Source organism: Leptonychotes weddellii, chromosome 3 (assembly GCF_054177405.1).
Source record: "Leptonychotes weddellii isolate Sample4059 chromosome 3, ASM5417740v2, whole genome shotgun sequence".
Lineage (NCBI taxonomy): Eukaryota > Metazoa > Chordata > Mammalia > Carnivora > Phocidae > Leptonychotes > Leptonychotes weddellii.
This window is the reverse complement of record NC_138371.1, coordinates 31,196,733-31,220,269: the sequence shown is the minus strand read 5'-3', so window position 1 is coordinate 31,220,269 and position 23,537 is coordinate 31,196,733. Positions and strand designations below refer to the sequence as shown.

General features: G+C 43.1%; 1 protein-coding gene and 2 long non-coding RNA genes across 6 annotated transcripts in view; all 3 read left to right on the top strand.

Annotated features, from left to right (window-relative positions):
- LOC145720744 (uncharacterized) overlaps positions 1–21,685 on the top strand; it is a 253,598-nt gene extending 231,913 nt beyond the window's left edge. The window contains exon 2 of the long non-coding RNA XR_014143935.1: positions 16,866–21,685. This is a non-coding gene — a long non-coding RNA (uncharacterized LOC145720744). The remainder of the gene's footprint in view (positions 1–16,865) is intronic.
- LOC102745394 (CASP8 and FADD-like apoptosis regulator) lies at positions 18–21,685 on the top strand. 4 transcript variants are annotated; one of them, XM_081815380.1, is made up of 6 exons: positions 28–414; positions 619–1,218; positions 4,948–5,266; positions 5,719–5,800; positions 13,881–14,391; positions 16,112–21,685. In XM_081815380.1, the coding sequence occupies exons 4-6, from the start codon at positions 5,743–5,745 to the stop codon at positions 16,248–16,250; spliced, it is 708 nt and encodes a 235-aa protein (XP_081671506.1). In that variant the 5' UTR covers positions 28–414; positions 619–1,218; positions 4,948–5,266; positions 5,719–5,742; the 3' UTR covers positions 16,251–21,685. The 4 variants fall into 4 exon arrangements, with proteins under 4 accessions (XP_081671504.1, XP_081671506.1, XP_081671505.1 ...); XM_081815379.1 differs by having other exon boundaries at positions 213–414; positions 4,948–4,997; XM_081815378.1 differs by having other exon boundaries at positions 18–414; positions 4,948–5,800; positions 16,115–21,685.
- LOC145720745 (uncharacterized) lies at positions 5,808–13,168 on the top strand. Its single transcript, XR_014143936.1, has 2 exons — positions 5,808–7,913; positions 8,131–13,168. It is a non-coding gene; the product is annotated as an uncharacterized LOC145720745 (long non-coding RNA).
- Positions 21,686–23,537: the final 1,852 nt, after the last annotated feature.

The following is a 23,537-nucleotide window of genomic DNA, read 5'->3' as shown; positions in this document are numbered from 1 at the left end:
TTATAGGTCTGATTCTGCTTGTTTGTTTATTCATTTTTTTTTTAAGATTCCCCATATGAGTGGTATTTGTCTTTTTCAGTCTGACTTATTTCACTTAGCATAGTACTTTCTAGGTCCATCCATGTTGTCGCAAATGGCACAGTCTCCTCCTTTTTTGTGGCTGCATAATATTCCATTACAGATCTATAACATCCCATATATATACCATTCCAATATTTATAATATGTTACATATATACGGTATATATACGTATGTTATCCATATCTGTTCTTTATTGACAGGCACTTAGGTTGCTTCCATATCTTTGCTTTTGTAAATAATTCTACAATAAACATGGGGTACGTGTATCTTTTTGAATTAGTGTTTTATATTCTTTGGATAAGTACCCAGTAGTGGAATTAACTAGATTAAATAGTATTTCTATTTTTAACTTTTTTTTAAAGATTTTTATTTATTTGACAGAGAGAGATACAGCGAGAGAGGGAACACAAGCAGGGGGAGTGGGAGAGGGAGAAGCAGGCTTCCTGCTGAGCAGGGAGCCCGATGCGGGGCTCGATGCCAGGACCCCGGGATCACGACCTGAGCTGAAGGCAGACACTTAACAACTGAGCCACCCAGGCGCCCCTATTTTTAACTTTTTGACGAGCCTCCTCCATACTGTTTTCCACAGTGGCCGAACAAATTTACATTCCCACCAACAGTGCCCAAGAGTTCCTTTTTCTCCACATCCTCGCCAACACTTTAGAACTCTCATTCCTAATCATACCGTGCATTGCCTCTGTGTTGAAGGATCAGGTGGAATGTCAACCTGATGTTCCAACAGCTTGTTCTGCCTTGGAGCTCTTATAGCAACTCTACAATACCATAACATCGGATTTTACTGAGCGTTTTCAAACATCCTAACAGGCTAATTTAGCATATTGCGTGTTCATTGTATTTTCGCTTTTTAAAAAGAAGAGTTGCCTTGTTCTTTGGCTATAGAATATGGGATTTATGGCGTTAACTGCTCTTGCTATTCGTCTTTAGATAATTTAACTGTGAACGTGATACTTTTATTTTTTTCCTGGTAAGGATTCTATTGAGATATTTAAAGAGGTGTGATATAAAGTGCCTCCGAAAAAAACTAACAGGGGATATGACCTTATTCTTTATATTTGAAGCTCCAGAATGGGAGAAGTAAAGAACAAAGACTCAATGTGGGACAACTTGACCTTCAAAGTAAGGCCAATTTTTCTTTATATTCATTCTTTATAAATGCTTGATAACTCAAGTACATATTGTTGCATTTTTGGAGTTGGCCATTTCCTTTATCTACATGTTCTGATTAAGCTCTCAAAATAAATAGCAGTTAAATTCTTAAAATGTAGCCACTGGCGTTTCTAATTATTTAATGAATTAGCTTATTTGAATGTAAATACCTCCTACTCCATCAGCTGCATCATCTTGGATATATTTTTAAGAGATGTGCTATTTATTCCTGAAGTGGAACTATAACCAGGCTATGTTAAACATTAATCTAGCCATGATAATGAATCATGTTAAACCAAATATCTGGCAGCAGGAAGAAGAAAGGTTACTAGGATATTGTTTTATCCTCATTTTTTTAAATGATTTTATTTATTTATTTGTCAGAGAGAGCACAAGCAGGGGGAGCGGCAGGCACAGGGAGAAGCAGGCTCCCCGTGGAGCAAGGAGCCCATTGCGGGACTCAATCCCAGGACCCTGGGATCATGACCTGAGCCGAAGGCAGATGCTTAACCGACTGAGCCACCCAGGCGTCCCTGTTTTATAGCTCATTTAATAAATCTACAGAGGACATCTCTACAGATGACATCCCCTTACTCCTAAAAAGAAAGAAAAAAATAGAATAAAAAACTAGTCATTTCAACCCCATACGATCTCTCTCTTATCTCTTAAAACATCAGCACTTGATCCCATAAGATCATTTTTAAAGATTTTTATTTATTTATTTAACAGAGATAGAGAGAGCACAAGTAGGCAGAGCGGCAGACAGAGGGAGAGGGAGAAGCAGGCTCTCCGCCGAGCAGGGAGCCCGATGCGGGGCCCGACCCCAGGACCTGGGATCATGACCCGAGCCGAAGGCAGCTGCTTAACCGACTGAGCCACCCAGGCGCCCCCATAAGATCATTTTTAAAAAGTGTATTTCTTTTTTTTAAAAAAGATTTTATTTATTTATTTATATATTTGTTTATTTGACAGAGAGACACAGCGAGAGAGGGAACACAAGCAGGGGGAGTGGGGGAGGGAGAGGCAGGCTTCCCGCTGAGCAGGGAGCCGGATGCGGGGCTGGATCCCAGGACCCTGGGATCATGACCTGAGCCGACTGAGCCACCCAAGCGCCTCAAAAAGTGTATTTCTTTTGCTTGTCTCTCATCCTCCTTGAAGTGAAGGCTGAGACTTGGTCTCATACTGTATTGTAGCGGATTGTGCTACAGCACTTCTGGAGGCAGGGATCGGTAGGCAGCGAGGGAGGTCTCAGTCTTCCCTGAGGGGCTTGCAATTTGTCCCGCATGCAGTGGCAATCGTGAATGTTCCCAGTAGAGCAGTGGCCCATTGGGAGCCTTCTTTTTGTGGCAGGCCCCTTGCCAAAATCTTCTGAGTCAGCCTCCATGCTGTCTGCCTGCTCCTAGAAACCGAGAAGCATTTCGCCCAGATTCGCCAGATGGTACTGCTCATGCCTGTCATTCCCTACCTAGTCTTCTGCTCTCCAGCAAAAGCTACCGAGAAGTGAATTTATTCCTGAAGTGACAGCATGTTTCTCAAAACACTGGTGAGGTGGTGAGAATTAGCATTCTGAAAGCTGTTTAAAAGGAAAACAGGAGACCTGGTAGATTTGGATAGGAATGAAAAACAGTTGGTGTTCTTTCCATAGCGCACCCTGATGGCAGGTTTCTCCTTAATTGTAATGATACTGGGTGTTACATGCAACTGATGAATTACTAAACTCTGCATCTGAAACTAATGGTATACTCTCTGTTGGCTAATTGAATTTAAATTAGAAAAAACGTAATGATACAGGTGAGATGGGTAAGGCTCCCAGCACCAGTGGTGATCCTTCAGAGAGCTAGGGACCTGCTTTTGCCTAGACCTGGTTTATTGGCTAGTAAAGAAAAAAGCGTTTGTATTAATTTGGACTTCCAAATAGATTTTGACTGGATCATGATGATGTTGATCACTATCATTTATTAAGCTCTTACTAAGTGCCTTAACCCAAGATAGGCATAATACATAGATTATTTTGTGTGTTTTTTTTATTCTGTTAATCCATGATTGCTTAAATACAAAATGAAAAAGAGAAATTTCCTTTTAATCCCAAGTATCAGATGACCACTGTTAACATTTGATTTATATACCTCTAGACTCTTATTTTTAAGCATATATATGTGTAAGCATATGCACACAAATACGTATTTTTAAGTATGTGGGATTAATATTATCCATGTTATTCAATAACCCATTTTCACTTAATATACCCTGCATATCTTTTCATGTCAAATACATAAAGATCTTTCTTATCTTTTTTAACATGTATAGTATCCATTATGTGTACCATGATTTATTTAGCCAGTTTCATGTTGGTGGATGTTTAAGTATTTTTCTAGTTTGAGGCCATTATAAACAATTATTCGGTAGATATTTTTGCATACTTGCTCTATTAGTTCCTTAGGATAAATTTCTAGAAGCAGAATGTTGGTTTAGAAAGTATTGCCAGGGGGTGCCTGGGTGGCTCAGTTGGTTAAGCGACTGCCTTCGGCTCAGGTCATGATCCTGGAGTCCTGGGATCGAGTCCCACATCGGCTCCCTGCTCAGCAGGGGGTCTGCTTCTCCCTCTGACCCTCCTCCCTCTCATGCTCTCTCTCTCTCTCTCAATAAATAAATAAATATCTTTAAAAAAAAAAAAGAAGGTATTGCCAGTTGTCCTTTAGAAAGACTGTTTCTTTTTTTTTTTAATATTTTATTTTTTTGAAGTAATCTCCACACCCGATGTGGGGCTTGAATTTACAACCCCAAGGTCGAGAGTCACATGCTCTACTGACCAAGCCAGCCAGGTGCCCCTAAAAAGACTATTTCAGCTTACTTACTTACAGAAAGTACTCATTTCCCCCAAACCTTACAAATACTGGCATTGTCTTTGCTTGTCTTTAGACATTCTCATTTTTGTAACAATCTTATAAGGTAGATGTTGGTATGTTCATCTTTGGGATTTAAAAACAAAACACAACGAAACACCCTGAGACTTTAGGAGGAACCTTGCCTAAGATCACAGAGCTCCTCGGTGATGGTGCTGGGGTTTGAGCCAGCCATTTATGGCTTCAAAGCTGGTGCTTTCTCCACCTCTCTGAGCTAATAAAGTCGCTTTTAACTAATGTTATTGGCTTTAGGCTCATCTACATTTGCTAGGCTCACTGTCCTCTATCTTGCCATTCCCATTTTATTTTATGACCTCTGAATAGCACTGGACTAAGAAAACATGGCCATCTGTTGCACCAGTGACAAATATAAGTAAATTTTCCCTTCTCTGCAGTCTCTAAGGCTGCCCCTCTAGATGCTGCCCACGGTTTCAGCATAGGGAAGAAAGCTATCGATATTGTTGGGTGGTGAGGTTATTGGATTCTCCGTATCCATTTAAAAATTCATCAAGTCACCCGGTCCTCGCCTGGAGAAGGGCAAGGGAGAGCCCTTTTCCCCTTGCTCTTTAAGCAGTTTTTCTACCTACCCCCTGCACGGCATGGGGACTTGTGTTTTCTTATCAATTAGGTTCTTCAGTGTGTGGTTGGAACCATGGGGCTGAGTAGAGCAAAGAAGAGATAGTAAGGGGAAGAAAATAAGGGAAGAAAACAGCTGAGAAATAAAGAAACCCAGACAGCATGGGAGTGGGCTCAGTTCTCCTTCAGCTTTGTAAATGATTTCTCTCTCATCCCCCAGGAGAATCAGTGAAGGCATCCATCCAGGAATCGGGAGCATTTCTACCGCGGGTACAGAATAAATTATCTGATTTGGTATTGTACTGTATGCACAGTATCTGTGGAGAACACTGGCTGCTTTAAGATATCTGTCCGTTAATAATTCTCTGGGACAAGAATAGGATGCTGAGAGCGCCATTCTCCTGGGAACTCTCCTAACGAGGAACTTGGATAGAGCCAAGAGAAAAATGTTGATGTGGATTGCATTCGTGAACTTTGGAATGTGGGAAAATTCCAGAGCGGCAGTTCTCCTCTCAGCTGAGTGATTGCTGAATGTATTCGTAAGCAGTTCATGCTGAACCTCGACTTGCTCTGGCTTCTTTTTTAAAGGCTGAAAGCCCTTCTCCGTAAGGAGGCAACAGAAGGCCTCCTTTTGTACTGGTTTGGAAAGATACCACTTGTATAAGCTCAGGTTACTGTAGAAACATATGACCCATCCTTTCTCTCAGCTTTAAATTGTCTTCATCCTGCAGCTCAATCATGTGTAACGAGACTGTGATTTTCATTAAAATTAAAAACCGAGACAGCTTGTCTTCAGCACATTACCTAAATAGAGAAAAAATGTGAAATTAATGGGAAATGTCAGCTATGGTGACTTCAGGCTGTCTATTGCATGACTCACCTGGCAACAGGAAGTTTGAGGAAATCCAAAAGAAAAGATGGTGTTTGTGTGGGACCTTATGGAAACAGAGCAATGTCCAGAGTTTTTAACAATCCCTGCTTTCCTTTCCAGCACATACCAGAAGAGAGATACAGGATGCAGAGCAAGCCCCTAGGAATCTGCCTGATAATCGATTGCATTGGCAATGACATAGGTAGGTATGGATGCTGCGGATTAACTGATGCCCCACGGTGAGGTCACGGTGAGCCCAGACAAGCTGTGTTCATCAGTGATCAACACTACCTGTTACAACAAACCACTGCGGAAACCTATGGCTTCACATAGCGAGGGGTGCTTTCTCACTCATGTCACAGCCTAGTGTGCATTGGGCTGGAGTGAGCTTCGTTCCATGTGATCAGTCAGTGACTTCATCATCTGAAACCTTGGGGTTTTCCACAGGATCCTCTGTATCTGGCTGGTGGATGAAGGAAGTGCGTGGAGGATCTCACAAGAAATTTTAGGGACCAGTCCCGAAAGTGAGGTGCATCATTTCCATCCACATTCCATTGGTCGAACTCACTCCTGGGGCCCCACCTAACTGCAGTAGACAAGGAACTCAGCCTGGCTGCATGCCAGGAAGGAAAGGGAAGGGGATTTGGGGAGTACAAAGCATTGTTTCTGGTACAATGGTGTGATTGGCCGAAAGTTGGGGAGCTTCAGTCTTGCTTTTTCATGCTGGATGCTGCGGCAGGGAGGGGTCCTGGGATCCAGAGTGGGGTTTAAAATGGAAGGCTTTCTGGCTTCGGTGTTCTCAGATGTCCCATCATTTCATATAGCTAGACTATGAAAGCTTTTCTGGGGAAAAATTAAAAAATATTGTAAATGTGTGTTCACTCGGAGGCCGTGTGTTACTTAGTTCTGCCACCCTGTCCTTGGGTTGTGTGCTACTGTTGTTTGGATCTGGACTGATTCTCTTGCTCAATTGTTGTTGGATGTCCTATTCAAACTGAATCAATCACTGGTGGTGCGTCAGAGAGAATAAGAATCTCATTGTGAAAGAGCATGTTTAATTATTTATCTCTTCCTCCGAAGGGTTGATCATCACATTTCCACAGTTTTCTTGCTTTTCAGAATTCTTGGAATGAGTCAGATCTGTCTTTTAGGCTCACTTAAAATGTTACCATGGTCAGTTGTATGGGACGAGAATCTAAGAGAAGGTCAAATTAGCAAATATTAGGTTGAATTTCCCAGGACTTCAGATATGATCTCATTTTTCTCATGTCCTATTTTTGGTTAGATGTGAGACATGCTGTCTCCTCAGCTATGGATAAGTGTCTTTTCTCTCTTAGCCATTAGTACCGATATAAGAATGAGAAAATATTTCCTCAATGAGTAACTTCCTGCTTTAAAAGAGAGTATTTGTCCTCCACTTTCTATTATAATCAGTTTTGTTTCATTCGTGCAGTTCCCAACTGCAGGATGTGTATCTGTTGTATGAAGAGAATCATAAAGCCATGACCTGCTGTGAATTTGTGACTAAAACCCAGTGTCTGTGTTTACGTCCCTTGCTGAGTTATGGGCCTCTTGTGTGCCAGGATTGAATGTGTATTTGTGTTTTCCTGTATTATAGGAGCATGGTCAGAGTTCGGTCCTGGAATATGACTGTGTGGGTTTGAATCATGGCTCTGCCATGTCCTGGCATGTGACTTTGGACAGTTTTCCTAGCCTCTGTAAGCGTCAGTTTCTCTTCTTCTTTTTTTTATTTTTTAAAGATTTGAGAGAGAGAGAGAGAGCGAAAGTGCACGCGCACGTGTGCACACAAGTGGGGGGAGGGGCAGAGGGAGCAAATCTTCAAGCAGACTCCCTCCTGAGCGCAGAGGCTGACCTGTGGATTTGATCCCATGACCCATGAGATCATGACACATGAGATCATGACTTGAACGGAAACCAAGAGCGGGACACTTAACTGACTACACCACCCAGGTCCCCCTCAATTTCTCTTCTATAAAATGGTTAGATAACAGGACCTACCTCTTGGGGAGGCTGGGAGAAGTGAATGAATTCACACTTGTAAAGGGCTTAGAGCCCATACATTACTATTTCTACAGCAAAATGAATGGATATTCACACTAAGTGGAATAAAGACTATCTATAGCCTCTCATCGGTTTAGGAAAGGTTTTGCCACAAAATGAATCAGGGAAAAGAACTTAAGGTTTTCAGAGCTTTTGGGGTTTCTGAATTGTGGATAAGGAGTTGCGGATACGTGGAAGAGTACTTTGAGGCTGCCTGAGGGACCCTACAAGCATCTTTGGCGTGCAATAGACAGGTTTATTATTATTATTATTTTTTTTTTTTAAAGATTTTATTTATTTGACAGAGAAAGACACAGCGAGAGAGGGAACACAAACGGGGAGTGGGAGAGGGAGAAGCAGACTCCCTGCCGAGCAGGGAGCCCGATGCGGGACTCGATCCAGGGACTCCAGGATCATGACCTGAGCCGAAGGCAGTCGCTTAACCAACTGAGCCACCCAGGCGCCCAACAGGTTTATTATTGATATTGTTTTCTTCTAAGAAAAGCTAGTCCAGAAGGAATTACTAGTAACCATTTGTATTTAAAAAGAAGATATCTAGGGGCGCCTGGGTGGCTCAATCGTCAAGCGTCTGCCTTCGGCTCAGGTCATGATTCCGGGGTCCTGGGATCGAGCCCCTAGTCGGGCTCCCCGCTCGGCGGGAAGCCCGCTTCTCCCTCTCCCACTCCCCCTGCTTGTGTTCCCTCTCTGGCTGTGTCTCTCTCTGTCAAATAAATAAATAAAATCTTTAAAAAAAAATAAAAAGAAGATCTCTAAACAGTAGTTCATAAGTTTGAGTGAATGTAGGTTGTCCATTAAAATCCCTTGGTTGGTCTAGGGAAACAAATGAAGAGTTGGACTTCTACAAAGCTGACTCTACCACCCACTTCCTAACTCACTCATTCTTCTGTCCTTGTTTATGATCATCCCCCTACTTGGGGGGGGCCTCCCCTTTCTTCTGGTTTGTCAGGCCCCTGCCTGAATTATACCTTTACTACAGTCTCATCTCCAGGTGTCTCAGACTGCACGGATGGCCCCTCCTTTGACCGCTTATTGTACCTAAAATCCCACTGTACTGTGTGACATGTCAGTCATTGTTTTGTGCATATTTATAAGCTCCCCAACTAGATGATAGGCTCCTGGAAGGGCAGGTACCTCATCTGTATTTCCCAACATGAAATACAGTGTTTCTGCAACATAGGGAGAGGAACTTTTTAAAACATGAGTTTTGGAGTCAAGGGAATTTGAGAAATGATGAATAGTTTGTTCCTCCTTTGGAGATTTGCATATTGGTCTTAAAGACTGAGCAGTCCTCCTGTAAAGAAGCTTAAGTCTTAACATTACATTTCACATTTATGTTTGACTTCAGAACTCCCCTTCTCACTAAGAATATCCTGCCAACTGTGTTCCATTTGTATATCTTTTTTTTAAAAATATTTTATTTTTTTATTTGTCAGAGAGAGAGAGAGAGCACACAAGCAGGGGGAAGCAGTAGAGGGAGAGGGAGAAGCAGGTTTCCTGCTAAGCAGGGAGTCCAACTCAGGGCCCAGGACCCTGGGATCATGACCCGAGCCGAAGGCAGCCACTTAACCGACTGAGCCACGCAGGTGCCCCCATTTGTGTGCTTTATTATAATTAGAACTGGGCTCATACAAGGTGCTCATTAAGTAGTGGTAAATAGACTGATGAAACACTCCCTCCTTCTTATTCTATACATTGATTTAATGGACTTCTTTTTATAGATTGTGGCAAGATTAATGCAAACTCATTTTATTTTAAGATTTTATTTTTAAGTAAACTCTACACCCCAGGTGGGCCTTGACCTCATGATCACATGCTCTACTGACTGAGCCAACCAGGCACCCCAATGTGAGCTCATTTTAGAGGAAAACAAATTCTAAATGAATGGCTTCATGACTTTTTACTGTGTATAGCTTTTTTTGGATTTCATCTCAATTACCCCCAAACCTGTGGGTGGTGCTGACCCTAGCTCTTGTCCTAACTGCAAGGCCACATGAAAACTCATCATTTTGGGAAGTTGAGGTTTACAGAGATAGGGCTGGTTCAGGAGTGGGGTTTCCAGGGCGGGTGGAAGGAGAAGTGTGACTTCTGCAGTCGTTGAAGTTTTATTTTCCAAACTCAGCATCCAAGTTTTTCTTCCCCTATTTGAGGGAAATGACAAGGCAGCTCCTGTGATAAATGGGACACAGAATCTGACTGCTCCCAGCGCATCTCAATGTAGGCTAGAGAGACTTCCCTGTGGAGGTCCCTTCTAAGGAGAAACTTCCATGAGAGAGATGCGCTGCAGGCTCCATGATTTGTGGTGAAATGGCTGCCTTTCTTTTCTTTTCTTTCTTTTTAAGATTTTATTTATTTATTTGACAGAGAGAGACACAGCGAGAGAGGGAACACAAGCAGGGAGAGGGGCAGAAGGAGAAGCAGACTCCCCCACAGAGCAGGGGGCCCGATGCTGCGGGCTCGATCCCAGGACCCTGAGATCACAACCTGAGCTGAAGGCAGACTCTTAACCAACTGAGCCACCCAGGCGTCCCTGCCTTTATTTTCTTTAAAATTAATATCTGACATTTGAGTAAGCACTCATAGTTGCAAAGTGTCTTTACAGACATCTCCCCTGATCCTCACAGGCACCTTTTGAAGAACATGGTCTAGGCATTAGTATTAATCACATTAATTACAGATGAATAAGCTAAGACCGTTAATTTGTTCAAACTCACACCGTCATTACTCCCTGGATCTTATAAATCAGACCGGGCTATACCCATGTTCTTGCTGGCCCAAGAAAGGAAGTTGCAAATGCCAGCTAGCATCAGCCCTCCCTAACTGATAGAGGAAAGAGGTGACATTATGGGAAATCTCGACTATGATGACCTCCGGCTGTGTCTCCTGAGGTGACTGGGCGGCCAGAGGCTCCATCTTGGTCTGAGGTCCCTCCAGATTTGCTGTTCTTACTGGCTTTGGGGGACATGTCACGTTTTTGGCTTCACCTCCCCTTTATTCTTCTTTCTCCTGTCCTATTAGGGAAGCACTTCCTGCCCCAGACATCAGATTCCCATCCCCTTCCTAGCCCCTCTGTCGGCGTAAGTTAGTTTTTCCAGGACCAGGCAAGGCTCAGACCCAGCAGATAGGTAGAGGAGCCAGGATTGGAACTCAGATCTCGTGATTCCAAGACAGGTTCCTCTTTGGCTGGCACCGTGCAGCTGCCTGCTCACTGTTGTGTGACATGCCCCACTCTGGCCGGAACCCACAGGGAACCCAGAACAAGGAAAGAGATGGAAGGCACGGGACAGCCCTTGTTCTGTCCCTGACCCCGGCATACCATCTCGGAAAGACAGACTATGGCTTTGCTTCGAGGCCTTTGATAAGGGAGGAAATCTATCAGTGAGGAGAGGGTTTTGAGGGAAGTGAGTCAGTCTGAGGGAAGTAAACAATAGCTTTGAGTCTGGTGTTTCCCTGTTTCCTTCTGCCCCCTGGAGGAAAGAATACGCCATGACATGAGAGTCCTCGAAGACTTGGGAATCCAGCAGTAGTGATGGAACTGGGGTCCTTGTCTGGATGCTCTTTGTCCAGTCCTGTGTTCCAACCTGGGCGCAGTACTGGGAATGGAAGGCTTGCCTACACCTGCTGAGGTGAAGGCCAGGGGGCAGTGCTGGTGGGCTTTTTCTACCACACTGAGATCCTGTGGGGATGAGTGAGCTGCTATTAGCTTCTCCAGCAACCTGTGTATCATGTCCTTCATTTCCCTCATAGTATTTATTTATCATAGGGTTTTCAGGAGATTAGCACCTTCTTTATATCTCTCCATTATTATGTGATATATAATTCTTTTTTTTTTCACCCTTACCTCTGGGCCAGATCAAAAGGACGTAGCCCAACTACATCCTTAAATAATGGTCATCACCATTCCCTTTTCCTGATTTACCTGGTGAATTATTTATCTAATAATGTGTACAAATCACTCCAAAATTTAGTGGCTTAAAATAACAATATTAATTTATTTATATCTCTCACAGTTTCTGTGGAGCAGGGATTTAGGGGTAGCTTAGCTGGGTTATTCTGGCCCAGAGTCTCTTGGCAGATTGTGGTCAGATTTCAGCTAGGGTCATCCAAAGGCTTGATTGGGATTGAAGGATCCTCTCAGGTGGCTCACTCATGCGGCTGTGAAAGTTGGTGCAAAGCCTTAGTTCTTCTTCATGTGAGCTTCTCCACAAGACTGCTTGAGTGTTCTCATGACATGGTGACTGGCTCCCCGCAGAGTGAGCTGTTCAAAAGAGAGAAAGAGCCAGGTAGAGGCTGTATCCTTTTTATGATCTAGCTTTGGAAGTCACATAGTATCCCTTTTGCCCTATTCATTAGAAATGAGTTACCAAGCATGGTCCACATTCAAGGGGAAGGGAATTACACTCTTTTTAAGGAAGGAGTGTCAAAGAATTTGCGGACGTATTTAAAACTGCCATATCTGGTAGATGTGGGGCCACGATTAATCCCAGCTCTCCCGAATGGGAAGTTCTACTAGACCCAATATGAACAGATCCAGGGACTGCCCATGGGCTGGGTGAATTAAACTCAGAGCACTGAGGAGAGCTCTTATTTGTCCAGTGGCCGGTTTTTCCAGCTTTTTGTTTACCCAAGGCTGTGTTTCTTTTTCTGTCTTTCCCTTTGTAGTTCCTGTTGAGAAGCCAGAAGAGAAATTGTGATAGCTAACTTTGACTTTTATAGTTTATTAGTGGTTGGTAATGTTTGCAGGGCAAAAAAGGCTGAAACTCTTGTTTCCATTTAATGCAGAGAGTTGACAGTGTGTGCAAACAGTTACGTGGTGATTTCAGCGGAGTCATTTCTCTCTCCTTTCTGTGATGCCTGCGCTCGTATGAGATGGGACCCTTTTGTTCCTTGGTAGAAGTTCTGTCTGTTCGGCTTACTAGTGTGTTGTTTGATTTGGGGTGGAGGCCGTGGTAGACTTCTGGAAGACCATATCCCAGGGGATGAAGAGAGGTGGGTACCTAGTCATGAGACATGGACAGAAATCCAGAGAAGTTGGCTAAGGGTTTGGGTAACAATCTGAATTTGGAGATGCCTGTTTAGCTTAGGGGATAGCAGTTTTTCTGCTCTGCAAATGAACTAGGAAGTGGAGGCATCCCTCAGACAAGGAACAGAAACTTAATGGGTTACTCAAAGGGATGTGGAATTTTTAATGAGGAAGAGAAAGATGTGTCTGTCTCTGCTATTAGAAAGATTTATAACAAAGCAGGAGACTGTATTTACCTCTCTGATGGAGGCAAACTGAGCAGATGGGAAAGAAATGGACTAGGTAGGCTATAGAAATTTCTAAAAGATGGAAACAAGATTTTTTAAACAAGGGAATGGAGCCCCAGGAGCTTTATTTGTATTATCTCATTTAATCCTCACAACACGCTCACAGGGTGGGTATCACCACTTCCATTTAAAGCTAGGGAGACCCACTTCCTTAAGGTCATGCAGCCCACAGGTGTGGTAAGGTCAGTGTTAGAAGGCAGGCTTGTCTGGCATAAAGTCTGCCTTTTCCACTGCCTTCCACTGTTTCTGGAGGCAAAGTCAATCCAGGATTCCTGGAAACTAGGAGAAGAATTCTTGGGGGCACTACAGGGAATCTTGGATTCCACTGCTCAGAGGTAACACGGGGAAGCAGGTCATGAGAGGAACTGGGGAGTCTGGAAATGGTCACAACTTAGACGTAGGGGCCTCTGTATCAGCCCACAGCCTGGGGAGTTGAGGGAACGCATGACCCGGGCCGTCCTCTCTGCAGCCATTTGGATCTAGATTTGGATCTACGCTCTGCAGATGCAACCATTTCCTACCTACTTGTGTGTTAGTTTAAGAAAGAGCCTTTTGAAAAATCCCCAACTTTGTTTTGGTTGAAGAGAAAAAGTTTTGTTCCCCCTTTGGTTACATTGGACTAGAAGGGGGCTCAGTCTGTGCCTGTGGCCAGATGTGGAGGTAGCCTCTGGCAGGGACAGATCGGAACTGAGAACCTGGGACACGAATGTCATGTGTTTCAGGTTGATTTCTTCCTGCCCCATGCTTAGGTCCTTCAAAACCTCAAAATATGGCACAAAAGCGAAATGGATAAGTAGTGGAGATCGGACTGTGCTTAGGGTTGCTACCCGGTTCCTCTTAAGCTTTTCTCACCCTAGTGTTGTTTTCTCTGTGTGTTTGTTTATTTCGTCCAGAGTTTCTTCGGGACACCTTTACTTCCCTGGGGTATGAAGTCCAGTATTTCTTGTATCTGAGCATGGACAGTATCATCCAGATTCTTCGCCAAGTTGCCTGCATGCCCCAACACCAAGACTATGACAGCTTTGTGTGTGTCCTGGTGAGCCGTGGTGGCTCCCACAGTGTGTTTGGCGTGGATCAGACACACTCGGGTTTCCCTTTGGATCAGATCAGGAGGATGTTCATGGGAGATGCATGCCCTTCTCTCTTAGGGAAGCCAAAGCTCTTTTTTATTCAGAACTATGTGGTATCAGAGGACCCGCTGGACAACGGCAGCTTGCTGGAGGTGGACGGACCAGCCGTCCACAACGTGGAATCCAAAGCCACGCAGCCTGGGCCAGGCACCATTCACCGAGAAGCGGACTTCCTCTGGAGCCTGTGCGTGGCGGACGTGTCCCTGTTGGAACGGCCCTACAGCTCTCCGTCATTGTACCTGCAGTGCCTGTCCCAGAAACTGGGGAAAGAAAGGTGAGCCCCCTGGGTAGACTGTGGCCCATCCCGGGACCACTTGTCTCTTTTCTTGCTACCAAGATGGAGATGGCCACTGTGTCACCTTTGATGCTCTTCTCTTCAGGGAGAAAGCATTTTTTTTTTTTTTTTAAAGATTTTATTTATTTATTTGACAGAGAGATAGAAGAGCACAAGCAGAGGGAGCGGCAGAGGGAGAGGGAGAAGGAGAAGCAGGCTCTGCACTGAGCAGGGAACCCGATGCGGGACTCGATCCCAGGACCCTGAGATCATGACCTGAGCCAAAGGCAGACGCTTAACCATCTGAGCCACCCAGGCGCCCGAGAAAGCACTTTTCATTCCGTGTTGCAGTTGCCTTAGGAGGAGGCGCATTTTAGGAATGCTTTGTGCTTCAGGAGGTCACTTGCTAGTCAGCTTGTAGTTTGATCTTGTTCTTCAAAATAAATTTTTAATTGTTTTTTTTATTTAAGCAGTACATCCTCCTTATTGAAAACAAAAACAAAAACAAAACCCATGAAATATAAATGCCGAAAGCCGAATATACCAAGCAGTTATAGTCCTACTTACCAGAATCGATCTCTGTTGTCCACGTCTTGGTATATTGCCTTCCAGATCTTTTTTGGATACCTGCACAATCATATCTAAATATTTTTTAAACCAAAATGGAGTCATCATCTACGATTACTTTATAATCTGCCTTTAGTTGGTGTGATGGTCTATCACATACATTTTACGTGTCAGTAGTCTACAGCATCATTTTAATGTCTGTGGAGCAGTCTAGACTATGGCTATGGCATACTTAATTTGACCCATTTTCAGTTGTTGAAAGGTGTTTTGCTTTCATAAAAGGAAAGCGTTCAGTATCTTTGTAGCTCAGTATTCGTGCTTATCCATACTGTTTTCTAGAGGAACATTTCCAGAAGAAGAATTGCTTGTTAAATGACATGCATTTTTAAAGGCTTGGATGCATCTTATCGTATTGTTCTCTAGGACAGTTGTACCCGCTCTGTAGGAGAGTGCCTGTGTCCCCAAATTCTGCCCGACACCGCATGCTGTTTTATTTCCCTGTCCCAACAGTTTGATAGGTGGCAAATGGTACCTGACTCCCCACGTCTGCAAGTCTTTGTTATACAGACATTTCTGATGCTTATTGGCAAGAATACTTTTCTAAGGGAAGCCTCGGTGATCTGGTTTTCATTTAAGAAGATTATTCCCATGTAAGATTAGCAGTCGTTTTTCAGTTGTCCCCTCATTACAATTTAGAATGAAGTTTCGGAGCCATGTGTGAAATGCATGTTGTAGCTCTGGGGACCCCAGGAATATATCGCATGGCCTGTGACACCCATACCCCCAACCCCTTCAGTCGTGGCTCAGCAGCAAGGAGTGGGCTGTAGTAGAAATGACTCAGCCTTCCATGGGCCAGCAGTGTTCTTGGCATCCGTCCTGCATTTGCATGGATGATCCAGATGCGTCATCATCCGGGAGTGTCTGGAGTGTCTCCAGGGTAGGACTCGGCTGCCCCTTGGGTGAGGGGACTGTGGTCATTGGGCCAGAGCGCTGCCAGTGGGTTTGGATCACTCGCTAAGCAGCCTGTAGAGCATTTAAAAAGGAATGATTTCAGCACACTGTCGCATCTGTTGGCTCATTTCACCCTAACGGTGATCTGTCTCCTCTTTGATATTTGCACGGCATTAATTTTTGCCTTTCTCATTCCCTCCAGAAGACGCCCACTCCTTGAACTCCACATTGAACTCAACGGCAGTGTGTATGATTGGAACAGCAGAGTGTCTGCTAAGGAGAGGTACTATGTCTGGCTGCAACATACTCTGAGAAAGAAGCTTATCCTCTCCTGCAAATGAACAGCCAAAAGGCTTTCGTAGCCCTGCCGTCTCCACCACTAGCCAGAGGTAGTTTTCAAGCGAGTCTATGTGTCATGTGGGGAAGGTGAGGTCCCATAGGTGCCGAAATGAGCCTCTGTGAGGAACGTGGTCAGGAGGGTGTGTTTGAACCGAAGCCTCTGGATGGAAGGCTTTGGCTTCTGTTGCTGAAAGCACGTCAAGCCTGTGTTAGGAAGGAAATGGCTGTGAAACCCGAAAAAAGGACTGGTGGAGTTGGGTGCCTCAGGATTGTGTTGCCTTCCTTCGTGTGATCAAATAAACCAGAGCCACGGAGCTAGGGTTGTAGATACACAGTCTTTTAGCCTGTGGGTATCCATGCTCCAATAGAAAAGTTAAAAAAAACAACAAAAAACCACAACAAGGAACCATAACATACACTTAAACTCTTTTTTTTTTTTTAAAGATTTTATTTATTTTTTAGAGAGCGAGCAAGAGAGAAACAGCATGAGAGGGGAGAGGGTCAGAGGGAGAAGCAGGCTCCCCGCTGAGCCGGGAGCCCGATGTGGGACTCGATCCCAGGACCCTGGGATCATGACCTGAGCCGAAGGCAGACGCTTAACCATCTGAGCCACCCAGGCGCCCACATACACTTAAACTCTTACGTACCGCCAGCCACCACAGTTAACGTGCGATTTTTTTTTCTGTACCCAAGAAAACATGTCTGAATGTGAAGACTGGGTGGCTGTCCTCCTCTGTTCAGGTTCCTATGACAAAGTACCGGACACGGGAGGGCTTAGAGAAACACCTACTTCTCGCGGTTTTAGAGACTGGGAAGTCCAAGATCAAGTTGCTGGCAGGTCTGGTGTCTGATGAGGACCCGCCTCTGGGTCTGCTGGTGGCCATGTTCTTGCTGGGCCCTCACATGGCAGAGGACAGAGAGAGGAAGCAAGCTGTCTTGTGATGGTTCCACCTTCATGACCCTAATTACCTCAAAATGCTCTGTTGCCTAATATCATCACACTGAGAGTTAGGGTTTCAACCTATGAATTTGGTGAGGGACACAAACATTCAGTGCACAACCATGCCTTTATAATTCGAGATTGCTTGTCTGTCTGGGACTCAAGTGGTATTTTACAACTAATCACGTATACCTTTCTTTCTCAGGTTTGAGGCGATGACCTAAAAGCAGGTCATTATTTAAAATATCATTTAAAGTTTAAAAAAAATTATTTATTTTTATATTTTTTGACTTGCTGTTAAATGCTGTGTATCTCTATGTGTAAATGCAGTAAAATATTTCAAGTCTTATGTAATAGCCCCAAACTGAAAATTTGCCCAGTGTTCAGGAATACGAGTATGGTAATGATGTTATATTCACTGACTGGTATTTTATGTAACCATTAAAATTATGTTTATAGGGGCACCTGGGTGGCTCAGTCGTTAAGCGTCTGCCTTCGGCTCAGGTCATGGTCCCAGGGTCCTGGGATCGAGCCCTACATCGGGGCTCCCTGCTCAGCAGGAAGCCTGCTTCTCCCTCTCCCACTCCCCCTGCTTGTGTTCCCTCTCTCGCTGTGTCTCTCTCTCTCTCTGTCAAATAAATAAATAAAATCTTTTAAAAAAAATAAATAAAATTATGTTTATAAATAATAAGAGCTTACATTGAGCTGTTATTAGCTCATTACATAAATTACATGGATTATCTCATTTAATCCCCCCTCAAAAACAGCTCTATGAGGTAGGTATTACTGCTCTCATTTTTTCTTCCATTTTATAGATGAGGAAAATGAGCACAGTGATGTTAAGTAGCTTACCCAGGGTCACCCCATACTAGGATATAAACTCAAGCCATATAAAGAGAGCCACTTTGGGGCCCAAATCCTTAACCAGTTCACAATATGGCCTTGACAGAATAATGAGAAAAATGCTCATATATTCATGTTACCTGGGAAAGAGTACAAAATAGTCTGTTTATTGTAACTATGCTTAAAAGAAAAAAAACCTCTCATAGGAAAACAAAAGGCCAGAAAGAAATGGTTCAAATGGCATATGGGTGACAGACCTCTGGCTGATATTTTCTCTTTCTGTTTCCCAAATTCTCATCTCTTTTGTCTACACATTTGAGAATATTGGCTTCTGCCCTAAAGCCTAGGTAATTCCTTTCAACTTTCAAGTAGTTGGTTCTTTTTTTTTTTTTTTTAAAGATTTTATTTATTTATTTGAGAGAGAGAATGAGAGAGAGAGCAGGAGAGGGAGGAGGGTCAGAGGGAGGAGCAGACTCCCTGCCGAGCAGGGAGCCCGATGCGGGACTCGATCCCGGGACTCCAGGACCATGACCTGAGCCGAAGGCAGTCGCTTAACCAACTGAGCCACCCAGGCGCCCTCAAGTAGTTGGTTCTTCATCACCAACAAAACTACCCCTCTCTTCTTACTTTTGTCCTCACTTCTCTCTAGCCCCTCTTTTCCAGAAGCAGGACCCCTAGTCTCAGGGCTGCTTTTCTGAGCCACTGGTTAGGATGACTGATTAGTCAACCCCTCATTGACCCTCATCCCTACCCCTGTTCTATCCCATCCGCTGTTCTATTCCATTCCCCAATTCCTTCAACCCTCTTCCTTGAATAGGTCATCGTTGGGGTCACTTGAAACCTTCTTCTCTCTGCAGTGTTTGATATGAGAATACAAGAACACTAATTCAAAAGGATATATGCACCCTTATGTTTATTGCAGCATTTTATTTACAATAGCCAAGATATGGAAGCAACCCAAGTGTCCATCCATAGATGAATGGATAAAGAAGATGTGGTATATACATATACACAGTGGAATATTACTCATTCATAAAAAAGAATGAAATCTTACCATTTGCAACAACATGGATTGATCTAGAGAGTGTAATGCTAAGTGAAATAAGTCAGTCAGAGAAAGACAAATACCGTATGATTTTACTCATGTGGAATTTGAGAAGCAAAACAAAAGAACAAAGAAAAAAAGAGGCAAACAGACTCTTAAATACAGGAAACAAACTGATGGCTACTAGAGGGGAGGTGGAGGGGTTGGGTGAAATAGGTGAAGGGAATTAAAAGTACATTTATCATGATGAGCACTGAGTAATATATAGAATGTTGAATCACTATATTATATACCTGAAACTAATAGAACACTGTATGTTAACTATATTAGAATTAAAATGTTAAAAAGGCAGTTGTTTATTGCCCTTCACCTTTTTGTCCCTTCCTCTATCTTGCTGACTAGAATGTAGTTGGCTGGAGCCATCTGTGAGGATAAGGGCTACGCTGTAGGGATAGCTAAGTGGTGAGCAGGAAGGAGCCTTCTTGGATGAGGACAGTCTGGATTTTTATGTGAGAGAAAAAATGTAGGATTTATACTTCTTTCCTAACACAGTCCAACGATGCATTATTATCTGATTAAAATGTTTAGAATGTTTATGCATGTTATAAGTTTAAAAGAAAAATTTATCTAGATGATTTTAATTTTCTGATTATTGTTTAAAAATGTATGCACACTTAAAATCTGAGCTACCTAAAATCTGAGCACACTAAAATCTGAGCATCTTGGTTTCTTCCAAGTTTTGGCATTGTGAAAAAGGGTGTGATAAACATTTGCATGTTGATTTTTGTGTGGATATAAGTGTTTGGCTCATTTGGGTAAATACTTAGGAGAACAATTGTTGGATTGTATGGCAGGCCTATGTTTAACTCTGGAAGGAACACAAAACTGTATTCCCAAGTGGCTATAGCATTTTGCAGAGTTCCTGTTGCTTCACATCCTTGCCAGTATTTGATGATGTTAGTGTTTTAGATGTTAGCCATTTTAATAGATGTATAGTGATAGCACGTTTTAATTTGCGATTACCTAATGGCATGATAGTGAGCATCTCTTTATATCCTTATTTGAAATCTATATATCTTCTTTGTTGAGATGTCTGTTCAAATCTTTTGCCCATTTTTAAACTGGGTTATTTGTTTTCTTACTGGTGACTTTTTTTTTTTTTAAGATTTTATTTATTTATTTGACAGAGAGACACAGCGAGAGAGGAAACAAGCAGGGGGAGTGGGAGGGGGAGAAGCAGGCTTCCCGCGGAGCAGAGAGCCTGATGCGGGGCTCGATCCCAGGACCCTGGGACCATGACCTGAGCCGAAGGCAGACGCTTAACGACTGAGCCACCCAGGCGCCCCGACTTTTTTTTTTTTTTTTAAGACTTATTTATTTGAGAGAGGCAGAGAGAGAGAGCAGGGGGTAGGGGCTGAGGGAGAGGGAGAAGATTTTTAAGCAGACTCCCTGCTGAGTGCAGAGACCAACTCCGGGCTCGATCTCAAGACCCTGAGATCATGACCTGAATGGAAACCAAGAGTCGGATGCTTAACCAGCTGAGCCAGCCAGGTGCCCGTCTTATTGGTGAGTTTTAAGTGTTCTTTTTTTTTTTTTTAAGATTTTATTTATTTATTTGACAGAGACACAGAGAGAGCACAGATAGGCAGAGCGGCTGACAGAGGCAGAGGGAGAAGCAGGCTTCCCGCCGAGCAGGGACCCCACGCGGGGCTTAATCCCAGGTGCCCCTTAAGTGTTCTTTATATAGGGCACTTGGGTGGCTCAGTTGGTCAAGCGTCTGCCTTTGGCTCCGATCCTGACCCCAGGGATTGAGCCCCACATCAGGCTCCCTGTTAAGCCGGGAGTCTGCTTCTCCCTCTCCCTCTGCTGTACTGCTGTGCGCTCTCTCTCTCTCTGTCAAATAAATGAATAAAACCTTTTTTTTTTTAAAGAATTCTTTGTATATTTTGGATATAAGCCCTTTTTCAGATATGTTTTACAAATTATTTCTCCTAGTCTATGGTAGAAGTTTGTAATTTTAATGATACTCAGCTTACAGTTATTATTATTTTTTTTCCTGGATTGTGCTTTTAGTGTGTATCTCAGAAATCATCAGCAAACCCAAGGTCACCTAAACTTTCCCCTATGTTATTGTTTTTAAGATTTTATTTATTTTTTTGAGGGAGAGAGATTGCACATGCACTCGCACACAATCGGCGGGGGGGTGGGGGGGGTAGGGGGCAGAGGAACAAGCAGACGCCTTGCTGAGTGTGAAGCCTAAGGCGGGGCCAGATCCCAGGACCTTGAGGTCATGACCTGAGCTAAAGTCAGCCACCTAACCTCTGAACCACCAGGCACGCCTTTCATATGTTATTAACCAGAGTTTTGCATTTTGCTTTAAGTCTGTCATCATTGTGAGTTAACTTTTTGTGAAAGGTGTTAAGGTCTATGTCTGTATTCATTCTTTTGTTTTGATCTTTATATTTAGAGCTTAATACTGAGTATACCAATATACCCCATATAGGTAGCATGTTGGGAATTTTAAATAATGCAATTGTATTATTTGTTTCTTTGTGTACAAAACACATATTGTGACTTAAAAAATAAAATAAAAATTACATATTGTAAAAGGGTCCAGTTTGTTTAATATATAAACACACTTAATGTATTTATTTTAAACATAAATGGCGTAATATTTAACACTGTTCTTTCTTTTCATTCAAGTAGTCATGTCTGTATCTATGCTTTGTATCATATTTAAGTTATTCACAACTTTTCACTGTTTAAATGATGATACGAGTAACATCTTTTCTTCCTTATTTGGTAAGGACTTCTTGCCCCAAACCTAGGATTCCCATCCCATCCTTAGTGTCTCTTCTGGCGGAGCTCAGTCTCATTATTTCAACTGTCTTGCATCTTTAATCTCTCTCTCTCTCTGTTTTTGATCCTTCAGTCCAAAAACAAGCTCTGACTCCCCATCAAATAAAGTCCCTCTCTTTCAAACCACTGTCTTATGCATGTTTAGACTACTCTATACTCTCTCTTCTTTCACCCATTTACGCCATACTTCCTTGCTATCTGGATCTCACCTTAATCATTCTGCCAGATCTACAAGATCCAAGGGTGACTTGCACCATAGTTACCAAACTAGTAGTTCCTAGATTCTATGGGGTCACTGTCCCCTTCCTACTTCTCCAGGGTATCCCACCCTAGAGTTCCTTCAAGGCCAAGTCTTCTTAGTATCTTTCTCCTCCAGATCTGTAGATGTGGATATGCACAAGGGATCATTCCTTTCTCTCTTTATATGTTCTCTTTTAACAACCTTGTTGCTTCAGCTGCTACTCCTATGCTGCTAACTCGTTGGATATTTCTAGTCTAGACTCTTCAAATTCAAATCTCACCCTGCAATTTCCTGGAAAATATTTCCATTCCACTTCATATCCTCTTTGGGACCTCAAACTCAGTATACTCCAAATATAAGCAAAACCTCCATTTCAAATCTGCTTTCCTCCCTGTGTCTCCGTTTTCACTTAACAGCACCTCCAGAACATCGTTTTCGCTCTGATCCACCATTTCCTATGTTTCTTCATCCAGCTAGTTTCCAAATTGGTTGGTTCTGTACCTGTAATGTCTTTTCCATCTATCTCCATCATTACAATTCGCCCTGCTTTCATTATCTCTCCATTGAACTATGATAATAGCTTTCTCACTGATCTTGCCTCTAGCCTCTTAATTCTATAATTACTTCATACATGGCAACCTGAAGAATCTCCCTAACAGCTTTGTCACCTCCCTCCTTTGAAACCTTCAGGGTTCTCCAGTGCATACAAAATAAGAGTGTGTGTGGGGGGGGCGAGGGATGAAGTGGGGAGTAGGAGCTGCTGGTGTAAGTCCTAGAGTCCAAAGCTTTAATGTCCTAAGGTAGAAGAAGATAACCAACCCAGTTCAAAAAGAGAGAGAATTTGCCCTTCCTCCCGTTTATTAGACCATTAATGGGTTAGATATTGCCCACCCACATTGGTGAGGGCAGATTTTCTTTACTCAGTCTACTGATTTAAATGCTAATCCCTTCCAGAAACATCCTTACAGACATACCCAGAAATAATGTTTACTGGCTCTCTGGGTATCCCTTAGCCATCAAGTTGACACACAGTTAACAATCATAAGGTTGTTTGTGACATCTGATAGGGACATATTTTTTCATTGAGATATAATTCACCTTTTATAAAATTGATCCTTTGAAAGTGTACAAGTCACTGAATATATGTTCACGAAGTTGTGCACATCACCACAATCTAATTTCAGAACATTTTCATCTACCTAAAAAGAACCTCCATACCTGTTAGCCATCATTCCCTATTCTCCCCTTCTCCCCAACGCCTGAACAAACACTCATCTATTTTCTATCTCTACACATTCGTCTATTCTGGATATTTCATATCATACAGTACGTATCCTTTTGTATCTGACTTCTTCCACTTA

Bases quoted from the DNA above. Each gene is read 5' to 3' on its own strand.
- LOC102745394 (XM_081815377.1), top strand. From the start codon at position 5,599: ATGACTCACCTGGCAACAGGAAGTTTGAGGAAATCCAAAAGAAAAGAT. The intron at 5,801-13,880 runs GTAGGTATGGAT...TATTTCGTCCAG, and splicing joins TTGCATTGGCAATGACATAG to AGTTTCTTCGGGACACCTTT. The intron at 14,392-16,111 runs GTGAGCCCCCTG...CATTCCCTCCAG, and splicing joins CAGAAACTGGGGAAAGAAAG to AAGACGCCCACTCCTTGAAC.